This window comes from Emydura macquarii, unplaced genomic scaffold (assembly GCF_026122565.2).
Source record: "Emydura macquarii macquarii isolate MOO-44397 ecotype Brisbane River unplaced genomic scaffold, CSIRO-AGI_Emac_v2 contig_3080, whole genome shotgun sequence".
NCBI lineage: Eukaryota > Metazoa > Chordata > Testudines > Chelidae > Emydura > Emydura macquarii.
This window is the reverse complement of record NW_027133217.1, coordinates 6532378-6545080: the sequence shown is the minus strand read 5'-3', so window position 1 is coordinate 6545080 and position 12703 is coordinate 6532378. Positions and strand designations below refer to the sequence as shown.

The 12703-nt window shown below is 52.5% G+C and overlaps 1 protein-coding gene across 4 annotated transcripts in view; it reads left to right on the top strand.

The window, feature by feature from the left end:
* Positions 1 to 6707, top strand: part of SETD2 (SET domain containing 2, histone lysine methyltransferase) — a 158336-nt gene extending 151629 nt beyond the window's left edge. For all 4 annotated transcript variants that reach the window (XM_067530448.1, XM_067530449.1, XM_067530446.1 and 1 more), the window contains 3 exons: positions 3459 to 3539; positions 4874 to 4975; positions 5944 to 6707. In XM_067530448.1, the coding sequence (XP_067386549.1) occupies positions 3459 to 3539; positions 4874 to 4975; positions 5944 to 6105 (345 nt within the window). In that variant the 3' untranslated portion in view covers positions 6106 to 6707. The remainder of the gene's footprint in view (positions 1 to 3458; positions 3540 to 4873; positions 4976 to 5943) is intronic.
* Positions 6708 to 12703: the final 5996 nt, after the last annotated feature.

Genomic DNA, 12703 nt, shown 5'->3' with positions numbered 1-12703 from the left:
TTTAGAAATCAGGACAGACCTGTCCTGGAAACAAGGAGAAGAGCTTTATGCACCAGAAACCAGCAGCCATGGTGCTCTGAAGGGTAAGGGGGAAAAAGTTACATAATCATAATTGCATTTATAATAGCACATTAACATGCACGAAATAAAATGAGAAAAAAATCCTCCAATTTCCTCCTCCTAGCCTCCAGCAAAACATACTTCAGCACTAATAATGCTAACCACAGTAATCCATGGGGAACCTGAATTAGGTCTCTCTGAATTAACCAGCTGTGTTCAGAGAGCCAGGAGTGCCAATTTAAGCTTTTTCCATGGAAAACGTGAGCTTATCTATATGGGATGTTGGTGTGCGTGAAACTTGGGTGTGAATCTACTGTGCTTTCGCTTGCCACACAGTCGCATCCCATCTGGACTCTGCTACCATGCACTCAAAGTTCTGCAGTATACTTTGACGTACTGCTCTTTTGAAATGGGTGCGCCTCGACCCGCACTATAGAACTTTTAGTGCGCTGTAGCAGTGTCCATGTGAGACGGTTACGGCTAGTGCACTACAGGTTCACAGGCTGGTTTGCTGCACTCTAATGTCCCGTGTAGACAAACCTTGTTTTCTGTGAATGGGAGCTCTCTGATCTGTTATGCTATTGCTGCCTAGCATAGCAGCAGAGCACTTCCAAAATGCCATGCCACTGCACCAGAGCAGTTTGCACAGGATCAGGGTGGCACAGTAAGTGTCCTTAATAGCAGACTTGAACCTGGCATGCTGCATCAATGCAGCAGAGCAATCATAGGCTCCTCTTGTAACTTGAAAGTGATCCATCAGCAGGGAGCCAGATTCGTGTTCCATTGAGAATGTCTGCCATAAGGACAGGCGGTTCCTTGGAGTTTTTTGATTCAGTCTTAGGTTCCCTATAGATATTTCCAGTGCTGTGCCCTTGGTGTCATGTAGCCTGAAAGGCAATACTGAAAACTCTTGCCTCCGATTGTGCGGAAGGTGACTCCAAGGCATTAACAGGATGAATGTAAATGTGTATGCCCCTGAGGACTAGACCATTTGGCATTTCCACTTGGCATCAAAATGATGTTGATTATTGGTGTAATGGATCTGCCATTTGTTACAGGCCAAGTGGTAGCAATACCTAAAGATCAGGTTGGCTACAACACTGTTATAAGACCCCGTTTTCAGTTGCTGATAACTTTGCCAACCTTTCACTGGTTTGGGCTGAAGTTTTCCATGCTGGGTGACTGCCTTGGGCGGAATTGTTTTTGAAAGTTTCAGCTAAGATGATTCAGCCATTTCTGAAAATGAGCTGAAGGGAAAATACGTTGTTTCCCCATGTTTTAAAAAATTCTGACAGTCGTTTTGTTGAGAAGCTCCATTTCTTAGAGCAGGAACGTGAAATGTGGCCGGAGAGTTGCCCTGGTGTCAGGGATGTGCCTTTGCCATCCCCATGAAAACCTTTCCCAATTTGACCTCTGAAGTGATGAGCCTCTGAAAAATCGTGGTTTGCATGAGGTTTGTTTGGCAGCTAATGTCTGCACTGAGCATACTTCATCCCCTTGCAGATTCCTGTGCTGTGACAAGACATGTGTGCACCCTCACCACAGAGCAGCTGAGCATGCTCTAATCCAGGGCTGTGGGACTTGCGAAGCCAGACTTGCCCTGGCTTACCGCAGCACTGCGCACCAGAACTGAAAGTAGAGTGCTTTTGTCCTGTGCTCCTGGCGCTCAGGCAGCCTGGAAGAGGAGGAGGAGGAAACATCCTATCTCAAATGCAGAGCGAGAATAGAAGCAAGGGGTTGCAAAAGCCAGAGGGGGAGGGGAAGAGGTTGAAGGGTGGATAGGAGCAGAAGGGGAGGAGCCTGTGGGGGTAAGAGGCAGACTGGGGACAAACAGCTGTGAAACTGACTGGCAAAGTGTGTCTCATCCCCCTGCCTGGTCCCCATAGAGGTTAACAGCCTGCTACTGCTACCAGTTACTCGGTTAGCTCAAGTGATGGGACTATGCTGCAGATCTAATGGTCTGAACCCTGCTGATGACTCGAGGTGAGGATCAATGTGATTCCACATGATAAAGTGAAAAAACAGAAATTCTGTTTTGTTTTTTTAATTAGGAAATGACATTAAAAAAGATCATTAAAAACATTAACGTTGCAAAGTAAAGCACTCAAAAGTTAGGAAATGCCAGAATTAAGGAAAAAAATAAAGTATGTGATCGTGTAATTAGACGGTACCATAATGTATACAGGCAAGGGGCCGAATTAAGATGGCCGGTGCAATATTGATTTGTTCCCCTTGTGCATATACATTATGGTATGTCTTCAGTTCCATAATCACGGGCTGTCTTCTCCTTAATTCTGGCATTTCCAGACTTTTGAGTGCTTGACTTCCCAACTTTAGTGTTCTCCTAACTTTTTGGATGGTAATTATTTATATAGCACCATAGAGAAGAGAGAAAAGTTTCCTGGCCTGAGACGCTCATATTCTGAGTTAGAGAACATAAGGACAGGACATGGAGGAGAGGAAGCCAGGAAAATAAGTGGCTAGGGGGAAGGGAGCTGTTTGCAAAGATCATTTGTTTTATTACTGTTTTGTGCTTTCTTGTTTTCAGTGTGGTCAGGCACAAGTGAGAGAACAGCTCGCTGCGGAGCTGAGAGTAGCAGTGGAAAGGGAGCCAGCAGCAATGGGTCTTGAGGTGTTTGGAGAAGAGTAGGGTGTTTATCAGCAGTGAGTTGCAAATGGGTGAAAGAAAAGAGCCCAAGGGCTTGTCTACATAAGGGACTTAAATCAGCATAGCGATAGTGGAGTAAATAACGTGCTATAGCTATGCCAGTTAATTTTCCCGTGTAGACGAGCCGTCAGAGAGGTGTGGCCAGGGCATAGAGTGCACTATGGAAGAGTAGACTGCAAGGAGAGCTGAGATGCAGGTTGATACAGAACCTTGCAGATGAGCACAAGGAGTCTCTTAATGCAGAAACAGATCAGGATTCTAACTCCAACTGAAAATGAAATCAGACAGCTGCTATGAAATCAAGATGAAATGCAGTAGAGACATACCCAGTACTACACTTAGGAAGGATCAAACGCACAGCTACAAAATGGGGAATAACTGGCTACGTGGTAGTGCGGCTGAAAAGGATCTGGGGTTTATAGTGGATCACAAACTGAGTGAGTCAGCAAAGTAACGCAGTGATGAAAAAGGCCAACGCATTCAGGCCCAGTCCTGTGCTCCAGTAATGATGAGTGACTACTGCGGTATGTGATAAGCCTCTCTCGTCATTGGAACTCTTACTCTTCAGAATTACTCGGAAGAGACGCTGTTGGGCCAGCCCCACGTTCTTGTAATATCGGTGGTGGGAATGGGGAAATGTCTCTCCTGTTGCAACAGCATGGGACCATCTTGGTTTGTGGTTTATGTTTATAACTCAGAAAGTGACAGTTTGACTTTTCCCCCCCTGCAGTCTTCCAAAAAACCCAAAACAGCAGAAGCTGATACTTCGAGTGAGCTGGCGAAGAAGAGCAAAGAAGTGTTCAGGAAAGAGGTAAGGACCCTGAGATGGGCTCGCGTGGGGCTTGTGGGCAGCAGGATGTCCTGTTCTTTGCAGAAGAGGTTGGTCTGAATCTTGACTTGGGCTCATAATGCAATAATCCCTTAGCCCAGCTTACTATACATGCAATCATGGAGCCTTAAAAATCCCCTGAGGGAAATCCTGGCTCTACTGAGGTTGGTGGCAAAGGTCCCATTGATGTAAATGGGGGAGGATTTCACCTCCATGTGTCTTGCAGGAAGGGAGAGTCGCTTTCTAGCAATTCAGTGGAATTCACCCTGCAGGGCAGGTGGAGTGAAGGACCCAGGACCATAGAAAACGTCCTGCTTAGGGTATAAAGGTGTGTCAGGACTGTTTGGGCTGTGGGAAGGGGCGGCTCATGAGATGGACTCACTGCAACTGAGCAAGAGAAGAGGAGCCATTGCCCATGCAAGATGGTAACATAGGCAGCTCTCTGGAACGACTGTCCTGGTCTGATGAGAAGCTCCTGTCTGGCAGGTTGTGAATGCCTGTTAATAACACGGAGTTACTGCATTAAAGGAAAAAACAATTCCCATCCTGCAGGACAGGTGGGATGCAAAAGCTCCGAGACTGTAGATATTCATAACCCTGCAGGTCACGTACAGAGGGCCCAATCCTGACCGCCTTCGGCTAAACTCCTATGGGAGCTTTGCCTGGGGAAGGAGTTCAGGATTGGGTCCATAGTTACATTTCTCCCACCATTAGTTGGTTACTTCTCAAAAGCTGGTTCACTGTCTTAGCTGGCCTTTTGTGTGTGCTTGTATTGGTTGGGCACCTGTGCTGAGAAAGGAATGGCTGTGAGAAGAAACTGTAGGTGGCCCTAAGGAGATGGTTTAACAATTACTCAGCAAGAGAGTGTGTAACCCACTGGTGGTGTGTCCCCCTCTGCTTGTATGCAGCGGCTATGTGTTGGCTCTTTACCCCGAGCTGTGACGGTCCCCGGTTCAATCCACCCCGTCTGTCGGCTGAAGATGGCAACTGCCACAAATACACAGTGTAACTGACAGCTGCTTAGTACACTGAAACTTGGTCTTTTCTCACCCGCTGCTGGTGTGAGTGGGAGGTGGGATCTGTCCCTTAGACTCCACCCAGAAGGTTTAACTTGGTTTAATGCGATCTTGCAGCTCTGCTGGCTGTTGCTTTTAAATTCACTTCTGTGAAATGCCGATTGGGAGGCATATTTAGAGGGAGGGGTTTTACCCCTCCCAGCAAACGTTCCTGGGTACAGAACTGTCAGTATCTAATCACCAATGGCATGAAAAGCTCTATTTACTAGTGTCTCTCTGTCCCGCCGTCCCCCCCTCCAGATGTCCCAGTTCATCGTGCAGTGCCTGAACCCCTACCGCAAACCTGACTGCAAAATAGGAAGGATCACCACAACCGAAGACTTCAAACATTTAGCACGCAAGGTACCCGGGCGTCACGTGTGGGTTAAAACCAAACCAGGAACGGTTGGGTAACCCCTCGAAGCCGTGCTGGGAAGGCCCCAGTGTTTTGGAGTGGGGTGAGGGAGCTAATGCACAGCAGATGGACGTGGTTTTCAAACAGCCCTTGGGACACCCTTCCTGCACCGTCTGGACCTTTCCTGTCCAGAGGGGACTGGCTCACAAATTCCTAGCTTCACCCACACCTGCACCCAGTCCACAGGCACGTGACAAGCAAGTTTGCTGGTGGAAAAGTGTGCTCAGGGCACTTCCCTTCAGTGACTTCCTGTATTGCCAAAGGCCCGTGATGCGCTGTGAGCAGCCATTCTGTAGCTGAAGACAGGAGTAAAACCGTGGGCCACCTAGTCTGCTAGCTTGTCTCAGACAGTGGTCAGCAGCGCCAGCTGCCTCAGAGGAAGGTGAAAACGCTGTTTGGGTCAATTGTTGGACAACTTTCCTGTAGGGGAAATTTCTTCCTAGCTCCCCTCAGTAGCTCAGTTGGCTCTGAGCATCGAGTGGGTTTTGTTCTGTCTAAGGAAATTGCAGATGTTCTCCCTACCCATATTCATATATAACCCTTTTTGAACCCCACTATGCTATTGGACTCACTTATGTCTAGTAGCAATGAGTTCCACAGGTGAATTATTCATTGTGTAAGGCAGGAGTTCTTTCTATCTTAAATTTTTGCAGCCTTTCAGTTTCACTGGATTTTTCCTTGTTTTTTTATGATGAGAGAGGGTAAATAGGAGAATATTTCTGGAGTTCCAGCTCAATGCAGTACCCCATTAGATAGCGGAACAGCTTGTCCAAAAATCTCTGCTTCCGCCTTTAGGAAGGTTCCACTTTCCATTCCAGCTGTCCCCACGTTTATGAAGTCCTTCCAGTTCATAGGCATGTGCCTTCCAGCTTCCTGGATCAGTGAGTAACCTTTGCATTTCTTGCTTCCTTTCCAGCTGACTCATGGCGTGATGAACAAGGAGCTGAAATACTGCAAGAACCCGGAGGACCTGGAGTGCAACGAGAATGTGAAGCACAAAACTAAGGAGTACATTAAGAAATACATGCAGAAGTTCGGGGCGGTTTACAAGCCCAAAGAGGACACGGACTTAGAATAACCACCTCTAACCTTTGGAAGGAGAGACCCGAGGAGAAGGAATCCTCCCTGTTAGCCTCGGATACCGTCAGCTCGGACGGAACTCACGGTTCTGATGCGACGCTGTGAATTCTGTGACAGAATTAATCCTTTCTCTGTATGAAATGAAGCAGTTGCCCACTGTTGGGGAGTGAGGAGGTGACGCAGAGCGGAGACAGCTCCTTCCATACTCTTCCTCTCGACAGGCAAACCTGGGTCTTAAATCTGGCGGTGCTGTTACGCGCACTGACCCATGCGCACATCTTGTGTCTCCGAGATCTGTATTATATTTTAACGTATATGTGAATATATTGATAATTTTTTTGTTTTGCTTTTAGCCCGACACGTGCTGATATCACGGGAACACTTTGTAAGGATAGTTTTGTTTCGTTTTTTTTGTTCTCCTGCAAGGTTAATCTGTTATCATGTAAATATTCCGGAACAGGCTGCCCCTGGGTTTCTGGCAGGCCTTGTGCTATGTTGATAAGATTGATTTTACTGCTTAAATCATTTTACTTTATCCAATTTTTACTGAACTTTTTATGTAAAAAAAAAAAATTTAAAAAATAAAATGAAATGAAAGAATGCACTTGGACTGCAGGTCGCTTGTGAGCCACGCCAGGAGAATGGTAAAAGCTCTTACGGTGCTTCTGAACATAACCAAGCAGCGGCGTGACTGGTCTGAGAGCAGACAGATGTGTTCAGAAACAGCAACAGGGTGGACTTCAGTTTCTCTTGGTAATGGGTGTCGTCCTCCATGTCAAAGGGTGGACAAAATTATTACTTTGTAGAGCTCCCAACCGAGATCCCGGCCCCACTAGGTTAGGCTCTGTATAGTGATAGGCAGTCCGCCCCAAAGGACTTACAGTGGAAATAGATGTACAGAAGGGGAGGGGCAGATAGGCACGAGGCATTGATGTGCCTTACCTCAGGTTATTGCTGGAGGCAGGAACCGAAGCCCGCTCTCCTGACTCCTAGACAGGTGTCTGTCTTGCTAAACTGCACTGGCCCAGCAGCAAAGAGTTGGAAGACAGCAAGTTTTTTTTCGTGATCATCATGGTGAAGGGGAGTGGATTTTACACTTGGGTGAGTCTTTTTTCAGGACGATTGTGTGGCAAACACCCCTGTCCTGCAAGGAGCGTCATTCTTCCCCTTGGCTACAAAGGAACTTCTCCACTGGCACAGGTGGCTGCTGGTGCAGGAGAGCCCACAGGACTGGGAGCTGTGGCTTTGAAATGGCTGGCAGCGACTGCACTGAAATGGCTGTACAGCCATGCCATGTTCTAGGGGCAGTGTGGGAAAACCCCCGAGAGCTGGCTTGCTTCCCTGCCAGGGGAAATAGATTTCATACCCATTAAGAACACTCAAGGCTTCTCCTCCAAAGATCCCAAAGTGTTCACACACAAAGGGGGGGCTCGTCGTCTGTTTTGCAGATGGGGGAACTGAGGCATGGAGTAACTGACTTGCCATAGTCTCATGGTGACTCTGTGGCAGACCAGGAATTAGAATCCAGACCTTCTGACTTCTTGGCCAGTGAGTGCCCCATCCCTCCGACCCCTTGTGCACCAACCTCCCATTGATCGCCTCGGACTGGAGTCGTAGGCCATGCACAAACTGCAGAATTGAGCCAACCAGCATTGTTTTCATAGTCTAGATTTCCCACTGACTTTCTCTGCGGGCTCGGGGAAGGACTGCTCCAGTCTAGTGGGTGAGGAACCACTTGACCCAAAAGGATTGCTGCACAGCTGTCCGTGTGCACACAGGCGAGGAAAGAGGCTGGAAACAAGCGAACGGATTGAGAAATGAGATTTGTTTTGCAAATCATTCTGAAGCTCACGTGCTGCCTCTGAGCCTTGAACATGGCACCTCGTCCAGTGCTCCTGATCGTCAGAAAGGTACGGACAAACCAGAGGGGATTTAGTCAAAGGCAACGAATCCAATCCGAAAGCTGGAGGGGTGGATTTAGGCAGGGCAGTTGCGCGTTAGGTAGAGCTGTGCCTGCAGCCATGGCCAGGGTGGAGAGGCCAGGGGGAGAGTAGGGATCATTCTGGGGGGTAGAATGGGGTGAAATAGGATTTGGGCTCCACATCCGGGAGAAGTGACTTGGCGACACAGCCGGTCCGTGGCAAAGCCAGGTCTCCAGACTCCCAGTCCAGTGCTTGGTCCACCAGACCCTGCTGTCTCCCCTGTGAATGGCCTTCCTGAAAGCGAGGTTATGATCAGTGCTCCCCTTAGACAGCATAAGCCGCTGTCGTAGGTTTTGGTGGGCCGTACTCGTTATCCTGGAGGAAGGGAATCAGCCCCATGGTTCCATTTCACTTGACCAGGGGAACAAATGCCCCGTTGGCTGAAGGGCTGTCCCATCGCCCAGCTCCCTCGCCCTGGGTGAGTGGGATCACCAGAGTGCTTCCAAGAACAGCTAACAGGATCAGCAAAAGGACATCCCAGCTTCGCTTGCATTGCGCTGTTGAGCTGAGCCAGACAGGGAAATCTCTGTTAACTGCCCCTCGGTGCCAGCTTGACGCCGGTGAGTCCATGGCTTAGAGCAAGCGGAGGGCTGAGCGAACTCTCAGCCCCGCACGGAGACTCCACAGCGCTTCCAACTGGAGCAGGAATTCACTTCCGTGGATTGGGAGAGAATCTGGCTTCAGGCAACAACATTCAGACCACGAGGCCCTGCCTTGACGACAGCCGTGCTTGACTTGCAGCACACGCTTGTGTGTGTTGCTGAATCGGGGCCTAAGTGCCCACACCCACACGGCAATTGCTCTGGAGGCAAACCTTGCACCCTTCCTCTGCTCAGAATTGGAGCGCTCCCACGGCATACGAACTAGAGCTTCCTGGGGTGTGAAACGCGCAGAGACCCACCGGCTAATGGTGCAGTGGGATAGAAAGCATTTGCTGCTTGCTTTTCAGTGCCACCGAACTTGGTCTGCCTTGTGTGATGAGAGGGTACATGGATGTCCCCGATCTAGCTCCTCTCTCCCATGTCTTGTGCTGAGAACCTTCCTCCTGCCCCTCGCGAAGATACGCAGACTCGGTTTTCCTTTCACATGGACGTTCTTAATCTCTAACCTGCACCTCCAGCTCTGCCGCCTCTTCCCCCGTCGTCGCTGCTGGTTCCTCTGGCAATGATAGGCCTTGCAAACGAGCAGTCCAGAGAGTGAAGCGTTGTCCCCTAGGCTTCTCCGTGACAGCCCAGCGTGACTGGGGGCAAGTATCACGGTGGGCCCAGGATCACTGCTGCAGACAGGATCGACGGGCTAGGCAGCAGTGCTGCAGAAAAGGACCTGAGGGTTACAGTGGACAGGAAGCTGGAGATGAGTCAGCAGTGTGCCCTGGTTGCCAAGAAGGCTAACGGCATATTGGGCTGCATTAGTAGGAGCATTGCCAGCAGATCGAGGGAAGTGATTATTCCCCTCTATTCGGCATTGGTGAGGCCACGTTTGGAGTATTGTGTCCAGTTTTGGGCCCCCCACTACAGGAAGGATGTGGAGAAGTTGGAGAGAGTCCAGCGGAGGACAACAAAAATTATTAGGGGGCTGGAGCACATGATTTATGAGGAGAGGCTGAGGGAACTAGGCTTGTCTAGTCTGCAGAAGAGAAGAGTGAGGGGGGATTTGATAGCAGCCTTCAACTACCTGAAAGGGGGTTCCAGGGAGGATGGAGCTAGGCTGTTTTCAGTGGTGACAGATGACAGAACAAGGATCAATGGTCTCAAGTTGCAGTGGGGGAGGTCTAGGTTGGACATTAGGAAAAAGTTTTTCCCTAGGAGGGTGGTGAAGCACTGGAATGGGTTACCTAGGGAGGTGGTGGAATCTCCATCCTTAGAGGTTTTTAAGGCCCGGCTTGACAAAGCCCTGGCTGGGATGGTTTAGTTGGGGTTGGTCCTGCATTGGGCAGGGGGTGGGACTAGATACCTCCTGGGGTCCCTGCCAACCTTCACCTGCTAGGATCTTCCATCAGGTGTTTAAAACACCAAACAAGGTGGATCAAAAGACAAAGCTGTGCCCACGAGGTGGCAGTGCTGAGTCATATCGCACAGGCCGGCCAATTGCGTGTCCAGCGGAGTGACACGGACGGTCTCAGACGTGTGTGGAAGGGGTGGGGGGAGATAAATCCAGCTATCCCAGGCATTCCTTCCCTAGGGCTGCATGTAAAGCCGTTTCCTTGCTGCTGGGACGACTCTGGTGGACGGCTCCTGTGCATGCACCACCCCAAGAGCTCTCTGATGCCCGGGCCCCTTTCTGCCCCCGAATTCCCATGTGCTGGATGGCTGTGGGGATGGGCTCAGACCCAGCCACTTCATGACACCCATGGCGCCGTGGGTGGGAACCATGTCTGGGTGAGCTGGCCAGCAAGGGGCAGCCCCGGGGTGAAAGGCCCCCTCGCCCCTTCCCATCTCTCCTGCCACCAGGACCTGCCGTGCTGTGCTGACGGTGGGTCATGGTTCCAGCTTGTTGTCGGGGGGGGGCTAGGCCTCCCCCCAGCCCACGGGCTGGGGCCGGCACCGCAGGCAGGCCTCGCCGAACCCCCGTCTTTGGCCCGTCCCTACGTACGCGGGTGCTCAAGCAAAAGGCCCCGTCTTCGGGGGAGGGGACAGTTCCCCCCCACCCCTAGGCAGCCCACGGACCCTTCCTGGGGGGGTCAGTCCACTGCCCTTTTCTGCTGCCGTCCCCTTCAGCAACGTCTCCACCCCCCGGCCAGCCTGGGCCCTCAGTGAGGAAGCGGCGGCCAGGGGCTCCCCCCCAGCCCCAGCACAGAGCGGGTCAGGCTGAGTCGGTCCGGAGAGAGGCCGAGTCGGGAGGACGCAGGGCAGGAAGCCTGTTTAAAAGGCACGTTGCAGGCTACTGGGGGGCGGGGGCCCCCCCACTTCCTCCCCCATTACTGTGTCCTTCAGCCCCCGGTCATCCGGCCCAGCCGCTGTCCTCAGGGATGTTCCCCTCCCTGCCCGGCCAGGACCATGCCCCCCCCACATCTAACCCTCCTGCTCACGGCAGGAGCTCCAGCTTCCCCGTCCCCCCCCCCCCCCCCCCCGGCTCCTCATTTCAGGAATCTGGTCCCTCTCCCCGCCCCCAGCGCAGCGCGGCTGTGATTCAGAAACATGCCCCAGCATCCAATGCCCCGGCATTCCTGGACCCGTGAAAGGGATTCTTGCGCGGCAGACGGGAGCTGTAATCCCCAGTGACTGACAGAGCGGGCCTGGCAGCTTAACTCGGGAACGTGAGACTTCACAGGCCAGGCGGATGTCCCCCGGCCCCCCCATCCCGGCCCTCAGCTGCACCGTCCCGGGGCACCAGGCTTCCACCCGCTGTGTGACACAGCCCGGCACCTCCTGATTGCCCCGTGCAACGTCTGTGCTGATGCTCTGTGCCCCAGTCCTGGAACAAGCCATCGCCCCGCTCGGGGATCTCACCCCCCGCCACCCGTGCCTGGTTCCCAGGGAGCAGCTCTGCCCCGGTTCCAGAGGTGGAGGCAGAGACGAAACGCCCGGCTGCTTGCACCAGCTCCCTGCAAAACCGCCCACCACAAAACCAGCCATGCACCGGCTGGGGGGGCTGTTGGCGGCCAGCACCCCCTGTCACAGCGCCCTCGGGTGCTAGGACCACCCCTGGGAAACCTGCCCCCTCCCCATGTGTTTCCACCTCTCCCGCGGGCCCCGTGCACCTTACAGAGGAGGCCGAGAGCAGGGCCCTCCTTCCTCCTCAGCACCAGGCTCCTCTCCAGCCCCCTGGGGGCTGGTAAAGCTGCAGTGACCCACGGGCCTTGCCTCCTGTGGCCTGCCCCCAGCCCCGCCGGCGACTGGTTCTGTGAGCTCCAGCCGGCTGCTGGCCGCGCTAGGGGTGGAGCTCGGCTCTGCGGGGCTGCCCCCCGTGCACTGGACGGACGTGGGCAGTAGGGGGTGGCTGCTGAGATGACCCCTCGCCCCGTGAGGCTGCAGCCATGCGTCAGCCTCACTGCCACGGCCAGGAGCGTTGCTGCGGCCCCCCCCCCCATCCGCGTCCTGCAGCCAGTCGAGGTCTGGGTGCAACACGACACGCTACGCCAGGGCTTCTCAAATGGTTTTTTTCTGGGGCCCCCCCTTTAAAAATATTTCAGGCTGGGATGACCCCCCCGCACAAAAGTGACAACCCGCCCCATGCCATTCCACCCCCTGCCATGCCACTCTTACTTCTGCACTGCTGCGGGGGGCGGCGCTGCCTTCAAAACACCCGGCCAGCAGCCGCTGCTCTCCGGCCCCCCAGCTCTGAAGGGATCCGGCTGTCAGCCATGCACGGAGCTCGCGACCCCCCACCCCATAATAACCTCGCAACACCGTGAGGGGTCCTAACCCCCAGTTTGAGAACCCCTGCGCTACACCTTGACTTTAGCAAAGCCTTTGATACGGGCTCCCACAGTGTTCATGCCAGCAAGTTACAGAAGTATGGGTTGGATGAATGGACTATAAAATGGATAGAGAGCTGGCTAGAGCATAGGGCTCAATGAGTAGTGATCAATGGCTCCATGTCTAGCTGGCAGCCGGTCACAAGCGGAGTGCCCCAGGGGTCGGTCCTGGGGCCAGTTTTGTTCATCATCTTCAT